Source organism: Ursus americanus, chromosome 2, assembly GCF_024610735.1.
Source record: "Ursus americanus isolate L20-20 chromosome 2, mUrsAme1.1.p, whole genome shotgun sequence".
NCBI lineage: Eukaryota > Metazoa > Chordata > Mammalia > Carnivora > Ursidae > Ursus > Ursus americanus.
This window is the reverse complement of record NC_142128.1, coordinates 92,450,616-92,471,399: the sequence shown is the minus strand read 5'-3', so window position 1 is coordinate 92,471,399 and position 20,784 is coordinate 92,450,616. Positions and strand designations below refer to the sequence as shown.

The window sequence follows — 20,784 nt, the reverse complement described above, 5'->3', positions numbered from 1 at the left end:
AACAGGAAGAAATAGAAAACCTGAACAGACTCAGAACCAACAAAGAAATTGAATGAGTCAATTTCAAAAATCTCCCAACAAACAAGAGTCCAAGGCTGGAGGGCTTTCCAGGGGAATTCTATCAAACATTCGAAGAATTGATACCTATTCTGAAATTGTTTCAAAAAACAGAAAGAGAAGGAAAACTTTTAAACTCATTCTATGAGGCTAGCATTACCCTGATCCCAAAACCAGATAAAGACCCCACCAAAAAGGAGAATTATAGACCAATATCCCTGATGAGCATGGATGCAAAAATTCTCACCAAGATACTAGCTAAAAAAACATTAAGAGGATTATTCACCACGACCAAGTGGGATTTATTCCTGGGCTGCAAGGTGATTCAACATCTGCAAATCAATCAACGTGAAACACCACATTAATTAAAGAAAGGTCAAGAACCATATGATCCTCTCAATAGACGCAGAAAAAAAGCATTTGACAAAACACAGCATCCTTTCTTGAGCAAAACTCTCCACAGTGTAGGGATAGAGGGAACATACCTCAATATCATAAAAGCCATATATGAAAACCCACAGTGAATATCCTTGATGGGGAAGAACTGAGAGCTTTTCCCCTAAGGTCAGGAACACGACAGGGATGTCCACTCTCACCACTGTTGCTCAACATAGTACCAGAAGTCCTAGCCTCAGCAATCATACAACAAAAAGAAATAAAAAGCATCCAAATTAAAAATGTAGAAGTCAAACTTTCACTCCTAGAAGACAACATGATGCTCTATGTAGAAAACCCAAAAGATTCCAGCAAAAAATTGCTAGAACTGACACAGGAATTCAGCAAAGTTGCAGGATATAAAATCAGTGCACAGAAGTCAGTTGCATTTCTATACACTAACAATGAGGCAGAAGAAAGAGAAATCAAGGAATGAATCCCATTTACAATTTCACCAAAAACAACGAGATACCTAGGAATAAACCTAAACAAACAGGTAAAGGATCTGTACTCTGAAAACTACAGAACACTTATGAAAGAAATTGAGGAAGATGCAAAAAAATGGAAAAACTTTCCATGCTCATGGATTGGAAGAACAAATATTGTTAAATGTCTATGCTATCCAAAGCAATCTACATATTCCATGCAATCCCTATCAAAATACCATCAACATTTTTCACAGAGCTAGAACAAACAATCCTAAAATTTGTATGGAACCAGAAAAGACCCCAAATAGTCAAAGGAATGTTGAAAAAGAAAACCAAAGCTGGAGGCATCACAATTCTGGACTTCGAGTTGTGTTACAAAGTTGTAATCATCCATACTCTGGTTTCTCTTCAGATCGCATAAATCTTTCGCCTTTTACAAAGTTGTAATCATCCAGATAGTATGGTACTGGCACAAAAACAGATGCATAGGTCAATGGAATAGACAATAGAGAACAACAGAATAGAGAACCCAGAAATGGACCCTCAACTCTCTGGTCAACTAATCTTCAACAGTGCAGTAAAGAATATCCAATGGAGGGGCGCCTGGGTGGCACAGCGGTTGAGCGCCTGCCTTCGGCTCAGGGTGTAATCCCGGTGTTCTGGGATCGAGCCCCACATCAGGCTCCTCCGCTAGGAGCCTGCTTCTTCCTCTCCCCTGCTTGTGTTCCCTCTCTCACTGGCTGTCTCTATCTCTGTCAAATAAATAAATAAATAAAATCTTTAAAAAAAAAAAAAAAAAGAATATCCAATGGAAAAAAGACAGTGTCTTCAACAAATGGTGTTGGGAAAATTGGACAGCCATATGCAGAAAAATGAAACAGGGCCACTTTCTTACACCATACACAAAAATAAACTCTAAGGATGAAAGACCTAAATGTGAGCTAGGAATCGATCAAAATCCTAGAGAACACAGGTAGCAACCTCTTTGTTGTTTTTTTTTTTTTTTAAAGATTTTATTTATTTATTTGACAGAGATAGAGACAGCTAGTGAGAGAGGGAACACAAGCAGGGGGAGTGGGAGAGGAAGAAGCAGGCTCACAGCAGAGGAGCCTGATGTGGGGCTCGATCCCAGAACGCCGGGATCACGCCCTGAGCCGAAGGCAGACGCTTAACGACTGAGCCACCCAGGCGCCCCACAGGTAGCAACCTCTTTGACCTTGACCACAGCAACTTCTTGCTAGACACGTTTCCAAAGGCAAGAGAAACAAAAGCAAAAATGAACTACTGGGACTTCATCAAGATAAAAAGCTTTTGCACAGCAAGGGAAATAGTTGACAAAACTAAAAGGCAACCTACAGAATGGGAGAAAATATTTGCAATGTCTTATCAGACAAAGGGCTAGTATCCAAAATCTATTAAAAAAAAAAGTATCACACTCAGCACCCAAAAAACAAAAAAATCCAATCAAGAAATGCGCAGAAGACATGAACAGATATTTCTCCAGAGAATACATAACAATGTCCAATAGACACATGAAAAAATGTTCAGCATCACTTCGCATCAGGGAAATATCAATCAAAGCCACAATGAGATACTACCTCACACCAGTCAGAATGGCTAAAATTAACAAGTCAGGAAATGACAGATGTTGGCGAGGATGCGGAGAAAGAGGAACTCTCTTACACTGTTTGTGGGGATGCAAACTGGTACAGCCACTCTGGAAAACAGTATGGAGGTTCCTCAAAAAGTTAAAAATAGAGCTACTCAGGGCACCTGGGTGGCTCAGTCAGTTAAGAGTGTGCTTTCGGAAAAATAAATAAGTAAATAAAAAAGAGTGTGCTTTCGGCAGGTCATGATAGGGTTCCTGGATGGAGCCCCATGTTGGGCTCCCTGCTCAGTGGGGAGTCTGTTTCTCCCTCTGGCTCTCCCCCTGGCTCATGCTCTCTCCATCTCTCTCTCTATCGAATAAATAAATAAATAAAATCTTTAAAAAAAAATAGAGCTATCCTGTGACCAACAATTGCACTACTAGATATTTATCCAAAGGATACAAACAAAGTGATTTGAGGGGCACATGCACCCCAATGTTTATAGCAGCAATGCCCACAAATAGCCAAAATATGGAAAGAGCCCAGATGTCCATTGACAGACAAATGGATAAAGAAGTTGTGGTGGATATATAAAGTGGAATATTACTCAGCCATCAAAAGGAATGAAATCTTGCCATTTGCAACAATGTGGATGGAACTAGAGGGTATTATGCTAAGGGAAATAAGTCAGACAGAGAAAGACAAATACCATATGATTTCACTCATATGTGGAATTTAAGAAACAAAACAGAGGAACATAGGGGGAAGGGAGAGAAAAATAAAATTAGATGAAAACAGAGAGGGAGGCAAAGCATAAGAGACTCTAAATCTAGGAAACAAACTGAAGGTTGCTGGAGGGGAAGGAGGTGGGGGAGTGGGGTAACTGGGTGATGGGCATTAAGGAGGGCAGTGATGTAATGAGCACTGGATGTTATATGCAACTGATGAATCACTAAATTCTACTTCTGAAACTAACAATATAATATGTTAATTAAATTGAATTTAAATTAAAAAAAGGTTCTCTCTCCCCACCCCCACTCACACCTGCACATGCAGGCTCTCTCTCTCAAAAAAAAAGAGTGAAGTCTGTGTACTTAACTTCTATGATATACTATACCAACATGCATACACATACTCACACATTCATGCATATGTATACATATATATGCAAGACATAAAGCAGGCACATCAACTTTATCCAACTAGAGATGGTACATAGCATCTTTAGGTAGTCATAAGTAATATCAATGAGAGAAAAAAGACAAAATACCTCTGGTGGTTTTTTCATTCAGATTCACACCATATTTTGCCAAAGCTCTAATCACATCACTTTGCCCAGCCATACAAGCAGCATACAACAAATTTCTCCCAACGATGTCTTCTTCCAAGAGTAGCTGCATGGCCTGTTCATGATGAGGGTTCTCAGGATCCTCAAAAAACTTCTGCAAACCTTCTACATCCCCTGTGAGAGCAGGTTGTAAGAGAGGATTAAGAGTGACTGTTTCCTCTGGTTCTTTCACTTCTTCTTCATCTTCTTCTTCTTCATCATCTTCTTGCTGTGAGAAAAATACTGATTTTTCTGAACTCTCTGATTCTGGAGGTCCTTCTGGCTCCATTAACTCCAAAAATACCTGAGGCCAAGAAAAAGTAATAGTAATTACTCAAAAAATAATAATAATCTAAGCAAACAAATCAATATTTGTTTATCTGCTTATTTCTTCAGTCAACTGACAATATAGATGGGATAAAAATACTTAACTGGTTCATTAGGGAAATGCAAATCAAAACCACCATGGGATACCTAACTGGCAATATACCTATTGGCATGGCTATCATCAAAAAGACAATAAAAAGTTTGGCAGGCCTGTGGGAGAACTTTACCCTCATGCGCTGGTGAGATGGGGATGAAAGATGGCGCAGCCATTTTGGAAAATGGTGTGGCAGTTTCTTCAAAAGCTAAGCATTAGTGTAACATACAACACAACAGTTCCATTACTGGGTGTCTATTCAGGAGAAATGAAAAGATTCGTCTGCACAAAGACTTATACGTGAATGCTCACAGCAGCATTGTTCATGATCGCCAAAAAACTCAAAACAATCCAAATGTTCAATTAGTGAATGGATGAACACAACTTGGTATAGCCTTAGAATGGGATTTTATTTGACAATAAAAAGGGACAAACTGGGGCGCCTGGGTGGCACAGCGGTTAAGCGTCTGCCTTCGGCTCAGGGCGTGATCCCGGCGATCTGGGATCGAGCCCCACATCAGGCTCTTCTGCTATGAGCCTGCTTCTTCCTCTCCCACTCCCCCTGCTTGTGTTCCCTCTCTCGCTGGCTGTCTCTATCTCTGTCGAATAAATAAATAAAATCTTTAAAAAAAAAAAAAAAAAGGGACAAACTGCTCAAACATGCTACAGCTTGGATGAACCTCAAAGACACCATGAAAAGTGAGGGAAGCCAGACGTAAAAGACACATTGTAGGATTTCATTGACGCAAAATGTTCCGAGGCATATTTATAGAAACAGAAAGCAAATTAGTGGTTGTCATGAGCTGGGGGTGGGGACAGCCCCCAGAAATAGGCACAGGAGAACTGCCAGGGGGATGGAAAGTCTCTAGAACAAGTATGGTGATGATCACACAACCCTATAAATTTAATAAACATCATCGAATGGTAGACTTGAAAAAAAAGTACTTAAATGGTTGAAAATAATCATAAAATAGGACACTTCATCCATGCAATCAATTGTGCACACTGCCTGAATATACACTAAAATGCTGAATGTGTAATATAAACAGTAAATTCAACAGGAACAGAAGAAACAGATCAATGTGGCTAAATTTATTAGGAAAAGATTGAAAGAGAATGCTAAAGAGATTCACCTGCCTAAACAAGGGTCCATGTTGGGGAAAAGTGAAAAATACAGAGGGATTATTGGAGCCAGATTAAAACTTTAAAACCTAGGCACTGACATTTAGACAGAATTATTCATTCAGTGATGCTTACTGAAAGCTTACTAATGTACCAAGTGCTGTGTAAGCACTATGTAAATTACAAAGAAGAACCAAATTTATTTCCTGCCCTCAACGACTTACTATTTTAAGGGAGAAAATATGACATGCACAAAAGGTAATAAGTGCTAAGTATCATAAGACATGAAGAATGCTATGGGAGTTCAGAAGGGATGAGATTAATTCCAGGAACAATTAATTAATCAATTAATTAATCAATTAATCATGCTCACTCTGGCAGAACACATATTAAATTGGTAGTGAATCAGAAAAGAGTAGTACATTCCCCTTCGTATGTATAAGTAGTACATTCCCCTTCATATGTATAAGAATGTTTGTAACATCACTATTCATAACAGCAAAAATCCTGGGCAGGAAAACAAAGCCCAAGAACAGGAGCATAAACTGTAGCATAGTCACACAAAATAGTATATAGTAGTTAAAATGAATAAATAATAGTGATACCATGTGGTAGGCAGTTTCTAACATGGCTGCCAGTGACTCTCACCCTGTCTCCTGGTATTCATACCCTTGTGTAATTCCCTCCCCTTGAAAGCAGCCTGGACATAGTGACTTTCTTCTAATGAGAATACAGCAACAGTGATGGGATGTCATTGCCACAATTTGGTTATAGCAGACTGTGACTTTGTCTTGGTATTCTCTCCCTGGCTCTTCTCATGTAGTATGATGGAAAGGGCCACCTTTCAAGGAACAGAGGGCAACCTCTGGCCAACAGCCAGTAAGAAACAGAAGCCTTCAATCCATTAGCCCATGAGGAACTTAATTAACTCTGCCAACAACCACAGAAGGAGCTTGGAAGTGGATCTGCCCCAGATGAACCTTGAGATGACTGAAGTCACTGGCAACACCTTGACTGTAGCTTCGTGAGAGATGCCAAAGTGAAAGATCTAGCTAGGCTGTGCCCTGATTCCTGAGCCAGAGAAACTGGGAGATAATGAATGTGTGCTATTTTAAGCTACCACATTTGGGGGTAATCTGTCATGCAGCAATAAATAACTAAAGCATATAATATGAATGAATTTTAGCAATATAACATTAATGGGTAAAATAGATCCATAAGATTATATATATCAAGATAAATTTTTGTAAAGTTCAAAGCAATTAAAATGGATGTTTTAGGAATGCAAATAGATGCAGTAAGACTATTTTTTTTAAAAAGAAGAAAAGCAAGATTCCACACAAGATTCAGGATCATGTTTCTGGCAGGAGGGTAGGGGGGGAAGACACAGGAAATGGAATAAATGGAGTCATATATTTTGTAAAAATTACAGCATTAAGCTGGGCCAGAACGAATGGGCAAGATTTGGTCACTCAGAAGGCAGAAGGAAGGGCACACTAGTTAGACAGAATAACATCTCTATCTACCATAGCCTTATATTAATCTCTACCCTCACTAAATGTGTATACTTGTAAGCTGTTGAAGTTAGGAATTCTTTGATTACAGATAACAGAAAAATAATAAGACTGACTTTTACAAGTAAAAGATTATTTTTTCACATAACAAGAAATTTAAAGGTGGAGACGATTCAGCAGCTCAAAAATATAGATGCAAGCTCTTTCTATCTTTCTATTCCATCATAGTGTGTAAGACTTTCATCATCACAGCTGTTGCCTCATAGTGACAAGAGGACTGTCATAACTCCTGGCATCACATCTGCATTTTTTTATAATAATTTTTTATTATGTTATGTTAGTCACCATACAGTACATCCTTAGTTTTTGATGTAGTGTTCCATGATTCATTATTTGCGTATAACACGCAGTGCTCCAGAAGGGGGAACACATCTGCATTTGTGGCAGGAAAATGGGGGAATCCTCCAAAGGATAGCTATGCCATCCATCCTTTTTAAAAGGAAAGCAAAACAAATTTTTTTTTTGAGATTTTATTTATTTATTTATTTGACAGAGATAGAGACAGCCAGCGAGAGAGGGAACACAAGCAGGGGGAGTGGGAGAGGAAGAAGCAGGCCCATAGCATAGGAGCCTGATGTGGGGCTCGATCCCATAACGCCAGGATCACGCCCTGAGCTGAAGGCAGACGCTTAACCGCTGTGCCACCCAGGCGCCCCAAAACAAATTCTTTCTTAACAAACCCTAACAAAGGCCAGATTGTATCCCTATATTTAAAAGAAACAAAAAAAAAAGAAGTCAAGTTTCTCAATTTTCCTGTCTTTATAATAGAAGCAAGCAAGATAGATAGGGTTGGGAAGGGGAGTTGTTTGCCCATCAGCCATGACTCCGCCATAAGATGTGGCCCAAACCTTATCTTTGAAATTGTTTCATTTAATTCCTTCATTTTACAGAATAGAGAAAACTTACACTCCTTTTGAGTGCTAGCATCTAACTCTCCACCCTCCCAATACATATACACACACACGTACACACTACACACACACACGCACATAGATACACTTTCTTAAAGAATCCCAATCTCCATTTTAGAGATTTCTAGTGGGAGATAAAGCTAACCTTCCACTATGTAAGCCAAAGAGGCAAGACCCTCCTCCTCTCCATCTCCCCACAAGGTTGGCGGGGGCGAGATTATAAATTAGGCTCTGCCAATCAGCTGCTCAATCCTACGATCTTGACATATTTTCTGCTGTTGTTTTTAATCGTTTCATATTAGTTTAAGGTATACAGCATAATAATTTGATCCATGTACATATTATAAAATGATTACCATGGTAAGCTAATATCCATCACCCCACATAATTACAAAAGTTTTTTTCTTGTGATGCAAACTTTTAAGATCTAATCTCTTAGCAACTTTCAAATACAATGTAGTATTGTATTTAATTCAATGCAGTATTGTCAACTATAGTCACCACGCTGTACAGAGCATTCCCAGAATGTATTTATCCTATAACTGGACGTTTTTACCTTTTGACCCTCTTTACCCATTTGACCTACCCCTAACTCTACCTCTGGCAGCCACCGATCTATTCTCCATATCTGTGAGTTAAGTTTTTTTAGCTTTCACAATAAATGACCAGGATCTTGACACCTGAACAAGGGACACGGGAACATGAGGTTAGTTGAAGGTCATTCATCACAGTGACAGCAAGGGTGTACTGATTAAAGTTCCTGCTATGAGCACATGTTGTGGTTCTTGTGGTCTGACCCTCCAAAGCTCCCTTGGTTACTGCTCCTTTTCAGGCTCCTCATGAACATGTGAGCTCCTCATTTAGTACTCAGACACAGCTGTCTTCCCTAAAATCTGATCTCCCCTTCTTTAGGAATAGAACCCCATTCTCTTTTTTTTTTTAACCACGCATTTTTTAAAAAACAATATTTATATTGGAATAAAACTACTTCCCAGTCTCTCTTGCAACATAACGTGACCATATGTTCAAATAGTAGGCATAAGATGTGAGTAGTCATGTAGTATGCACCTTCTAGGAAAATGTAATTCCTTCTTACTGGATTGCAAGCATGATGACTAGAGCATGCACTGCTAATTTAGACCATGAGGTGGATGTCCTGTCCAAATACATATATATTGTTTAATATATTGTATTATACATGGTATATCTAAGTTATTTTATTGTATTATGTAATATATATTAGTTTATGATATCTTATTTCCATTTTATATATGTAAATATATATACATCTTCTACTGATAGGGTAACCAAACAAATAACTTATTGTCAGTAGTAATGGACACTTGGGACACTTTTGTCCTGGGTACACTGCATATATGGGGTATACCTGCATGTATATCATTAACCAAAATACTATTTATCCTTACTACATGTAATATACTGATGTTTTTATTCCCATTATATTTTTTTAATTTTTCATTTTTTAAGTAATGTCTATACCCAACGTGGGGCTCAAACTCAGGACCTTCAAATCAAGAGTTGCATGCTCTTCCGACTGAGCCAGCCAGGTGTCCCTATTCTCATTATATTTTTTAAGGCTGGTGCCACCCACCAAACTGATTTCATGATCCACTAATGGGGTACAAGCCACACTGTGAAGAAACATTAGTTTTGAATAACCTCTATGGAACTATACCAAGAAATCAACAAGAGAGAATTTAACAGATGTTAGACAGCATGTGTTTATAGTTTATAGCTTGGGTGACATATGTTTCAATGTACCCAGGGCAGTTCTAGTTACATCTGTTCCCCCTGCTGTAATTTTTAATAGCATCCTCTTTTACTCTCAAAGATGTCTACCATTACCACACAATAAATTGTTTTGTCGCCCTATTAATAACATTGCGATCTTCTGGAACATATCTGCTATAGATATCTATACTCAAACTTTAGAGAACAGAGGCAGAATATGCTTAAAATACCTTTCCTCACCAGCCTAGTGAGGGCCCAGACATGAGACCTTGAAGATACTGAGAAAATCCGATTTACATCTCATGCAGATTCTTGTTACTAGGCCTAGAATAATGTTTTTTTCCTCCTCCATTCCTACTAGCCAAATCCTATTTAGGCCAAGCTATAAACTTATTTTCTTCCTAAAACTTTCCTTGACTCCTCTCTAGAATGCACATGGGCCTTTCCCTCCTATGATCTTCAAAGGCCATTATATGTAGTCTGTAACATACAACTTACCAAGTCATGGTATTATATTATTTTCTACTTGTTTCAACTATAAAAGACATCTACCTAATTAGATTATAAACTGGATGGGGGCAAGGATCAAGCCTTACATTTTTCTTGTGTCACTTTCGGATTACCACAATTCTTGACATGTATGTACTCAATAACTCTTAACATCAAGGCTGCAATTACCACTGCTTTTCTTCACAGCCAAGAACAATAGGTTTTGGAGTTAGAAAGACTTGAGTTTATAATCCAATCCTGCAATTTATTAGTTGCATAATACTGGGTGATTTACCTAATCTCTTGTAGGAATAACACTAGACCTAGTTTATAGGATTGTTCTGAGAACTAGACTAAATTAGATGATGGATATGCCAAGCACATGGCGAGCACTCAGGAAGCAAAACCTATCATCATCATATATCATTATTTCTCCAGCAAAAGCATTCATGAAATAAAAGAAGAGATGGTAATACTATTTTTTATTCTTTTTCTTTAATACACTGTTGTCCTACACAAGGTGTGAATAAATTATTTTCTCTCTATGACCACCAAACTTTTGATTACAGACACATTATTCTGCATCTATGGCCCCAGGTTAATTCAGAGATTTATAAATAAACTGGATCAAATCTGGAAATACAATTCAGTCCAGAATACTCAAAGCTACCCTTGATATATCTTTGAATGGAGCTTAATTTCCATATTATTCTGGAGCCAGAATTAACATGATTAGGGCAGCATTTCTCAAATTCCTTGATCTCAGGGCTCTTTACACTCTTAAAAATGGAAAGTTCCCAAAATTATTATGTGGGTTCTATCTACCAATATTTACCATATTAGAAAAAAATGTCATATTAGAAATTAGAAATCTTTAAAATATTAGTTCATCTTAAAATAATTACATGTTAACATACAAAATATAGCTTATGAAAAATATATTTTACAAGGAAAATTTGATGAGAAGAGTAGCATTATTTTACATTTTTGCAAATCTCTAATGTCTGGCTTATTAGAAAAGAGATGGGTTCAAATACCTGCTTCAGCTTTCATTGCCATGACATGTGATGTTGTGATATCACCTGTTATTTAGCCTCTAGAAAACCACTACAGCATGTGAAAGAATGAGAATACAAAGACAAATGATGTCTTTAATATGAAGATAATAATAAATGATATCTTTAACATGAAGATAGCTTTACTGGTGAACTCCCCGAAAAATGTCGTAAGGATCCCCAGGGAATACTCAGATCATACTTTGAGAACCACTGGCCTAGGACAAAGTCCTAGGACACAAGCCACCCTGATCTATGGTCAAACCTTTGAGACTGTTCTAGTCCAAATCTAGACTAAACTGAGATCAGCCTTTCTGAAATAAAAGGACAAAGTGAAGTCTTCCAGGGCATTTATCCGTAGGCCTGCCTTTTATTTTTATTTATTTATTTATTTATTTATTTATTTATTTATTTATTTATTTATTTATTTGACAGAGAGAGAGAGAGTCATTGAGAGAGGGAACACAGCAGGGTGAGTGGAAGAGGAAGAAGCAGGCTCACAGCGGAGGAACCTGATGTGGGGCTCGATCCCATAACGCCGGGATCACACCCAGAGCCGAAGGCAGACGCTTAACCGCTGTGCCACCCAGGCGCCCCAGGCCTGCCTTTTAAAAGACATCTAATCAGGAGGAAAAAAGTAAACTCTCCTGTCATATGTTTGGTGGTCTAATGCTGATTGTGTCCTTCATCATACTGTCTCTTAAAGATAGAGCAAAGAATTTTTTCTTCTTATAACATCGAAGTTTTAGAATATTTTAAAGCATTTTTACTGTGACTATAAGTACTAATAGGATGACCATAATAACAGCTTTTTCTTTCTTCCTGTTATCAATATTCTATATATTGAAATGTTTTTTTAAAGATTTATTTATTTGAGAGAGAGAAAGAAAGAGAGAGCATAGGGAGAGGGAGAATCTCAAGCAGACTCCACACTGAGCACGGAGCCTGACATGGGGCTGGATCTCATGACCCTGAGATCGTGACCTGAGCAGAAATTAAGAGTTGGACACTTAACCAACTGAACCCAGATGCCCCTATATTGAAAATGTTTAACTCTACTTCCTCGCTAAAGTTTTTGTTTTAGAAAATACTTATTTTCCATGAGAAATATGTAATTTATATTTAACATAAGCTTATTTTTGTTATTGTTAAAAGAATTAATAAACATGTTTTAATTCCCAGTCTTAATTTCTAATTCTTACTATATTTTTAATGCTTACTATATGGCTAGATATAACCCACATAAATGAAAGCTCTTTGGGATCAGTAATTTTTTAAGAGTGTAATGGAATCCTGGGACCAAAAAGTTTGAGGACCACTGTTTTAGGACATAGATGAGATCCAGAAGTGGCAGAGTCTTGCAGGAGCCCTTGCCCCCACAAGCTTGCTGTAACAGGGTGAAGAAGTTCTGTAGGGCAGGAGGTCTGTGGATCAAACCACCCCGCCCAGGGTGGAAGGGAAGTCACAAAAAAGACTCAGGGCACTGACCAAACCAGGAGAGATGTATTCATAAGGTACATGACTCCAAACACGACAAAGGGACCTCAGACACTTCCTCCCAGATCTCATGAATTCACACATACCCACATACCAAGACACCATCTCAAGGAGAGAATCAGGGGAGAAGTTATCTGAGAACCTAAATATTTTTGTGTAAGAGAAATTAAACATTAGACAAAGAAGCCAATTAGAGACAGGTCTAAACTTTAAAACCAATTGAACATTTCAATTATTTTTTTTCCTAATAATCAATGAGTGAGTGCTCACAAAAAAACTAGGTCATAGACAAAAATAAATTACATTTTCTTTGCCCACAAAAGTTATAACAGAAATCAAAATTGCAACCTAAGGGCCTATAACCAAAAGCTCATAGAGAATGTAAGCATGGAGAGGGGAGACAGGGTTGGAACTATGAAGGCAGAATGGCACAGCAGTCTGTGAGTCGGAAGGCCCATGCTTGAGTCCTCATTCTGGTATTTAATAATTATGTGACTTTTCTGAACTCACACTCCTTATTCATGAAATGAGAACAGCACCTATTCTGCTTTACTTAATTCGAGTCGGAAAGCAAGTCTACAAACTCTTCCTTTTAACTATAAAGTGCGAACTCTTTTGAGGTCGCTAAGGCACTAATAATAGAACATCACAGAGGCCACGGTCCTCCCCCCCCCCCCCCCGGCCATTCCCCACAGTCTAGTGGGGAAGCCACCAGTAAATCAGCAAGGACGGTGAGATAAGGGATATAAAAGGAGATAAGCAAAGAGCGCTTTGACAGTAAAGACGCTGGACAGCTAAATTAGATTCGCAGCGGGGAGGTTCGGAAAGGCTTCCCAGAAGTGGAGGAGTAGGAGTCTTAAAATAAGAAGAAAAGGGCAAACCAGATAATGAAAAGCACCAACAAAGGGCAAGGAGGCAGACAAGCTCGAAGTTATGATGAATAGATCTTAAGGGCCTTTTAAGCTAGTTGAAGTCTTGCTTCAAAAAACGTAGTCCCTTGAGGATGTTAAGTCCCCAGCTCAAGGAGGGGCCCCAAAGGGCAGCCCGGAGCCCCGGGGGTTAAACAAAGGAAGGCCTGAAGAAGAGCAAGCAGAGAGTGGCAGCCGCACCGCGCGTCCCAGGAGGGCCGGCGGGGCGGGCACCAGTCACTTCTGGACGCCGGTGTTCGCCTTCCGGCCCGAATCCCTGAGGGACCCTCGGGAATCTCCGAGGCTGCCCGCCGGGCGGGAGCCGCTCTATAAAGCTCGGTGCAGAGGCGAAGCCTGAGGCCGCCGCGGCTGACGCCCACGCCCCTCCGGCTCCAGCCCCAGCGGCCACGCGCGGAGACGCCCCTTCCTCCCCCCGTCCCCACTCCAAGCACCCACCGTGGACCTCCTCGCGGACTCCGACTCACCGCTCCCGGGACCCCGGGCTTTCGCGGTTACCATGGCGACGGCGCACCCTTGCGCGGTAGCGCCGCCCCGAGCGCTGCGGTTCCGGCAGCGCGCGAGGGTCAAGGTTGCCAGGTGCGAGTCGCGAAAGCGGGAGAAAACCGGGAGGCATTCGTCAAAATGAGTTAAATCGCTGCGTTCGGATGGTGGCGCGCGGGTTTTTCTTTATTTTGTAAATTTTCTACCTTATGGTCTGTATTTACAGTTTAAAAAATAAAATTTGAAAATAAAGCATGCACATTGGTTGCAGGTCCGTCGTAAGTCTTATCTTTGGCCTTTGAACGAAAGAATTTTTCCAGAAATACGAGGATGCTTTCTGAAAACTATGAAAGATTGTAATTATAACGGACAGCTTGCTTAATTTTCTAGGCTGTTAGAGGTCTTTCTGTTATGGTTTATGGTCATTGTCACCAGCAAGTCCGTTTCCTGAGACATCGCAAGTGCCGAGGATGTCAGGAGTGGAAGGGCCTCGGAAATTAACATCTAGCTTGGTTGAGGAATTTAAGATCCAAAACAGAAGACGCCTAGTGAAGGAAAACATTCGTTTCTTTACTATTTCTACAAGGAAATCGTTAAAGAGGAGGTAGTATTTTAGAGGAGCTCAGAACATTTGAGTTGAAGGCTGAATAGCCTCGTTTTAAAATAAATATTTGGCCTAAGACCCAAGCAAAATATCTCTATCATAGATCTGAACTTCTGGAATAAAGAATAAATTTGAGGGGCACCTGGATGGAGTAGTAGGTTAAGCCTCTGCCTTCCTCGGGTCATGATCCCAGGGTCCTGGGAAGGAGCCCAGCATAGGGCTCCTTGCTCCACCTGGAGCCGCCTTCTCCCTCTCCCTCTGCTTGCCTCTCCCCCTACTTGTGCGTGTACTCTCTCTCTCTCTGTCAAATAAATAATAATTATTAAATTTCTCTTATTCAAAGTAGTTGTAACAGTCAAAATATTAGAGTTTGACATTACAGACAAGAACAATAGTCTAGAAATTTTGTCATCTGCTAGCTTGCTCCTGCAATCAACATATAGCACTTTTACTCTAAGTACTCATTTCCTGCTGAAGTTGTTGGAGGAGCAAGACATTTCAGGTATTTCACTTTTAATATGTTATATGTATGTACTATGTTTTTCATAGTCTGGTTGGGTTTTTTTTAACATCTGGATGGAAGATGACTTCTGATGCATGATCATGCATGAATCTGTTTTTAATTAATCTTCATTGGGTGTGAAGAATTCCCAAATACAACTGTTTATGGAAAGTCTTAAATGGATTTCAATACTGAAAGTTAAATAGAATTCTTAAAAGATTATTTTTAGTGTTCTGAATGCTAGAAAGGATGGGACGACTCTAAGTAGGTCTGAGAAACCTAAACGCAAACGGGCCCTATTCTCTGCTTAACTCCATGTCAGAAACAACTGGATGATTCATTCAGGCAGACCAGGTTAGAAACAGCCTTATGAAGGAGAATTCTGGCCCGGGGTGGCCCCGATGCAGCACGAAGACTTCCATGATTCTAACTCCCATCCCCTATTCCCCAAGTTTGGCATGAGAATATTGAAGAGAGCCATTAGATCTGAAAGGACCAAATGGGTGTGCAAGAGACAAATCTTAGCAACAATTCGCGGGTACTAATGATGAAGGTGCAAATACGACAATGAAGTCTTGGTGTACAAATGGCTTAAGGAGCAGATGAGTTAAGCAGCATTCAAGCCCCCTGGAAATTAGGTCAGCTCCAGAAAATTATGGTGGGGGGAGGTTTCCAAATCGATTGAAATTAATTTTTTCCACCCTAAGAGAATGGGGCCTCTGAATAGAAATTATTTAGTATTATATTTCAAGAATTCCATAGTTTATAGACTAGAAATCATGTTATTTATACAATGTTAATTTCTAATGAAATAACAGTGTAGACTAGTTGAAAGTTATTCCAAGGTAACTTAATGTGCTGTATTAATAATTATATTTCATTGATCAGTGGCCTGTTCTGTGCTAAGTACCATGCTAAGTGATTCATATAAATCTTCACTAATTCTTATAGCAGCTCTGCTTTTGAAACTGATACTCAGCAAAGTTGAGTCACCTACCTAAAACCACACAGCTAGGGAAGGACTAAACCAGGATTTGAACATAGGTCAGGCTGGTTTAAATCACTACAGGATTGGCACTGGTTAGCTGTAAACTAATTAAACATTAGAGGGTGCCCATCCAAAATGATCATTTGATTTCAAAATAGTCCATTTGAAGCCATCCCTTTGGCAAGAATTCGATACTCATGCCACTCCTGGTGTGTGACTGAAGAACCATTTTGGCATATCGCTCATCTCCACAGCTGAGGAGCAGAGGAAGTGGTACTGAACAGCCATTGTTTTTGCCTACTCATCCTTCCTCTTCTGGTGATAGCGCCTAGTTTTCTAGGACGGAACCCCCTTGCTACATCCCGTGTGGTTTGGGGGCTGCTGATCCCACCGGATCAAGTCCTGGCCACACGGTGTTTTCTACACTCCAGGTTATAATGATCAGGCCAGGAAAAAAGGTAGAACACAAACCAGTGTAATCAAGCTAATCCTGAATTTTTGCCAGAGCTCTTGGTAAACAGGCACTCTGTTTCTCAGCAGGGGTTGGTGACGGGATGTCAGCCTGAGAGCCATCTTGCCACCACATGGAGAGAGTGTGACAGAGCAATGGGAGAGCCAAGAACTGAACAAGAGATTGAAATCTGATGCCATCACTTGAGCCCTGGAGGTAAACATGCCTGAAGCCACTTTTTATTCTCGTTTTTCAATTATTACAATAAATTACTTTTTTCAAGGGGCACCCAGGTGCCTCAGTCAGTTAAGCGTCTGCCTCCTGCTCAGGTCATGATCCCAGGGTCTGGGATCGAGTCCTGCATTAGACTCCCTGCTCAGCAGGGATTCTGGCTCTCCCTCTTCCTCTACCCCTCCCCCCCGTCTCTCTCTCTCAAATAAATAAATCTTTTTAAAAATTACTTTTTTCTAAGTAATCCAAAAAAGGATTGGATTTCTGTTACTTATGACATCCATGCCTCATAATTTGGAATGGGGGAATATAGTATGGCTTTATTTTAGAAACGTGCTGTCCCTCGAGGTGAATTCCCAAAGTGAAATTTGGGAAGGATAAAATTGCAGGTAGGTGTTTCACTTGTGGATGAACAACTGTGCGTGAATATTATTAGTTAGAGAATCAATGTTAACCTGAAGGCAGGTTTCTAGCAGGATGCTTACTCTGTCACCCTCCCCATTTCAATATCTTTGTGTCAGTGACTTAACTATAGCCCTATAAGGCATACTTAACAGATGACGCAGGCTCAGAATAATAAATAATATGACAGAGGGTGGCAGAATGAAAATCCAAAATCAAAGGATAAGTAGAAATTCCATAGGCAAAGAAGTGGAAAAGGCATTCCAAAAGAAATTTGTAAAAAGGTATGGAGCCACAAAATAAATAGCAAAATAAATGCCTATGTAGATTGAAACAGGCCACGGTTATGTGGTTGAGAAAGGCGAGAGATGTAGTTAAAGGAATTGGAAAAGGTCAGACAGCAACGTGGGGAGTAGTTTGGAGGAAGACAAGACAACACACACAAACAGAAGCCAAGAGTAACTCCCAGTTTCTATCTTGGGTGACCAGATGGCTAGGGGTCTTCTAATTCAGAGAGATTTTAAAGAAAAGCAGGGTTAGAATCAGGATGATGTGTGCAGTCTCAGACAAGCAGAGGCAGAAATATCAGTGTACCTCCAGCCAACATACATTTGAATCCAAAGCTCAATAGGGGCACCTGGGTGGCTCAGTCGGTTGAGTGTCCAACTCTTGGTTTCAGCTCAGGTCATAATCTCAAGTCATGATCTCAGGGTCGTAAGATCTAATCCCTCCACCTGCCTCCATCAGGCTCTGTGCTCAATGGGGAATCTGTTTGAGATGCTCTCTCTCCCTCTCCCTCTGCCCCCTCCTGCTTGTTCGTGCATGCACGCTCTCTCTCTTTCTCTCAAATACATAAGTCTTAAAAAAATAAAGCTCAATGACAAGACTGGGATATAAATATAAATTTGGGAGTCATTGGCATATAAATGTTATTGAAAACCTTCAAAGAATATGGAGTCGTCCAAGGTGATGCATAAGAGAAAAGAGTGCAAAGGGCAACTTAGCAACGTTAAGGAGTAGGCAGAGGAAGATAGGGAGAGAATGAACAGGCCCAGGTGAGTGTGGCAACATAGAAGCCAAAGAAATAATTTCAAAACAGACTTGAAAAAATGGCAATGAAATTTGGCACCTAGGGGTAACCTTTATGGGATCAATTTTAGTGAAGGGTGGTAGGCAAAATCAAGATTGCAGTGCACGGGGGCACCTGGGTGGCACAGCAGTTAAGCGTCTGCCTTCGGCTCAGGGCGTGATCCCAGCGCTATGGGATCGAGCCCCACATCAGGCTCCTCCGCTATGAGCCTGCTTCTTCCTCTCCCACTCCCCCTGCTTGTGTCCCCTCTCTCGCTGGCTGTCTCTATCTCTGTCGAATAAATAAATAAATAATTAAAAAAAAAAAAAGATTGCAGTGCACGGAGAAGTGAATGAGGGAGATCAGGAAGTAGACCACCAGGAATAGAATATTCTAGCTTTGAAGAAGGCAGAATAAAAAGCTTTTTAAGAAAACTCTCTCCTTGCAAGAAATATCTTTATTTTTAATGTAAGATAGGTTTGGCATTTGTCAGACATAACACCAGGGTAATTGATTTAACAACTATAACTGGAAATGAAATGGTGGCAGTGGAGATCTGCTATTCTTTTGAGAAGTTCCAATAAGATGTTGAGGGAAGAAATTGCTCAGAAATTAAAGGAATACAAAGTATTAAGGGAGATGTTGTGGCAGGAAGAGGATCACAGAAGCCTAATTGTACCTGTAGTGTGACAGCAAGGAACCTGTAGAAAGAGAAGATTAAGAAAAGAGATGACCAGTGAAGTAAGATCCTAAGGGAAATTGAAGGCTAAAGGGCTACAGTATCTGTGGAATGATGGCCTCGAATAGGAAGAACTTCGCTTGGTCTTCTAATTTTGAAGTGAAAAAAGTAACAGTGGCTTGGATGCAGATAATTTTTCATCCTGTGGAATTTATGGTTGAAGAAAACCCAGCTTGATGACCTTGGACTAAGTATGCTTAAACTGAGGGAGGAAGGCTTGGGAGGGGTGAGCATAGCATGAAGATTTGGCAAAACAAGTAAAAACTTTGCATCAAAGAGGTGATTGAGGTTGAAGACTATGAATTCAAAGTCACCTCAACCTGCACGGTTCAGTGTATTTCTCCAGCAATGTTCAGACACCCAGCTTGGTCTGAAGTTGGTATGACAGTAGCCGTGGGTTTTCGAGGCTTACCTAGGATATCCACTCTAGCATGCTCACTTCTTTGAACTTTTTAATCTTTTATTCTACTGCCTTCCATGGCAATTCTGGCACCTTTCCTTCATTTAGCATGGGTCATCACTTTCCATGCTTATGAAGCCATTCTACAGCATGTTTGCACCATCTCCAAAAATCCTTGCCAGGTTGTTAAATCCTATATCCCAGGAGGGTGCTTCAAAATTAATTAAACTCCCCTGTTCAACTTTGTATTCTGTCTCCCTAGATCCAGTGTCCTCGGAATTTAGTCCTGTGTATACTCACCCAGATCCTGAGCTCCTGGGATATAGTCCCTTTTACTCTGTCATCATGTGGATTCTCCCAGATTCTGAGCTCCTTGGGGTCTACATCGTCCTTCTCCTGCATTATCAGGCCTATCATATCCCCAGCCAGGTGACTTAGTGACTTAATTCTACTTACTAGCCTACTGGTAAGCCTAGACAAGGGAAGATAGGGCTGATCCTGAAAGGTTTTGTGTTGTCCTACAGCAAGGAAGGAGCACTAGCCTGAGGGAGGAGGGGGCCACTTCTTTGGCTCAAGGGGTTCAGAGATCTTGGGGAAAAAAATATTTTGGGATGCATGAACCCAGATGTCCTCATCCCATATGTCAAGCTCTGCTTTTTCCCAAGTAGCACCCAGTCCTTGGCATAGCAGACTTGCTGAAATGTTCTGCTACTCTTATAATGAAGTCCTGGAACTGGTCCTCAGCTGTTCCTGCCCTCTAGTTGCAGAAGATTAGAATCTCTCTATTTGTTACCTGGGAAATCCTTTGGCTTTCATGCTTTGTTTTTAATAGGTAATTAATTACTCTGTATTTCATTAGATAGCATCAAATGAGCTTAGCAACAACCCACCCATATTTTTTCTGTATATTTTTAAATACCTGATACATTGCACCCATAAGAATGTTTCCTCCCACTAAAATACATAGTTTGCTAATGGTGAAAGTTTTAACAATTGCACTGCAGTTGTGTTAGGGACTATTTATACCCTTTCCACCACCAGGGATGATATATTCTCTCTGCTAGCCTGACAGAAGATGATCCAACACCAAAAATCCTATCTTCATGACTGCTTCTTGAACCACTCCTGGCATTCCTAGCACCAATTGTCATTGTCAGTGTCCTCAGAAGCATAGTCTGAATGGAGTTTGACATGCAGGAAATTAGACTGCTCTTGGGATCGAGACCCAGAAAGATCCTCTAGGGAACTTTGAAGTTGGGATGGCCTTTCAGAGTTGTCCCAAGATGGGGCAAGGGAGCTGTGTGTCTTTGTAACCCCCTATCAACCAGTCAC

The 20,784-nt window shown here is 40.3% G+C and overlaps 1 protein-coding gene across 3 annotated transcripts in view; it reads right to left on the bottom strand.

Annotated features, from left to right (window-relative positions):
• Positions 1 to 14,099, bottom strand: part of ANKRD45 (ankyrin repeat domain 45) — a 60,816-nt gene extending 46,717 nt beyond the window's left edge. For all 3 annotated transcript variants that reach the window (XM_045811417.2, XM_045811415.2, XM_087858781.1), the window contains exons 1-2: positions 14,022 to 14,099; positions 3,780 to 4,140 (exon numbers count right to left, since the gene is read on the bottom strand). In XM_045811417.2, the coding sequence (XP_045667373.1) occupies positions 3,780 to 4,140; positions 14,022 to 14,084 (424 nt within the window). In that variant the 5' untranslated portion in view covers positions 14,085 to 14,099. The remainder of the gene's footprint in view (positions 1 to 3,779; positions 4,141 to 14,021) is intronic.
• Positions 14,100 to 20,784: the final 6,685 nt, after the last annotated feature.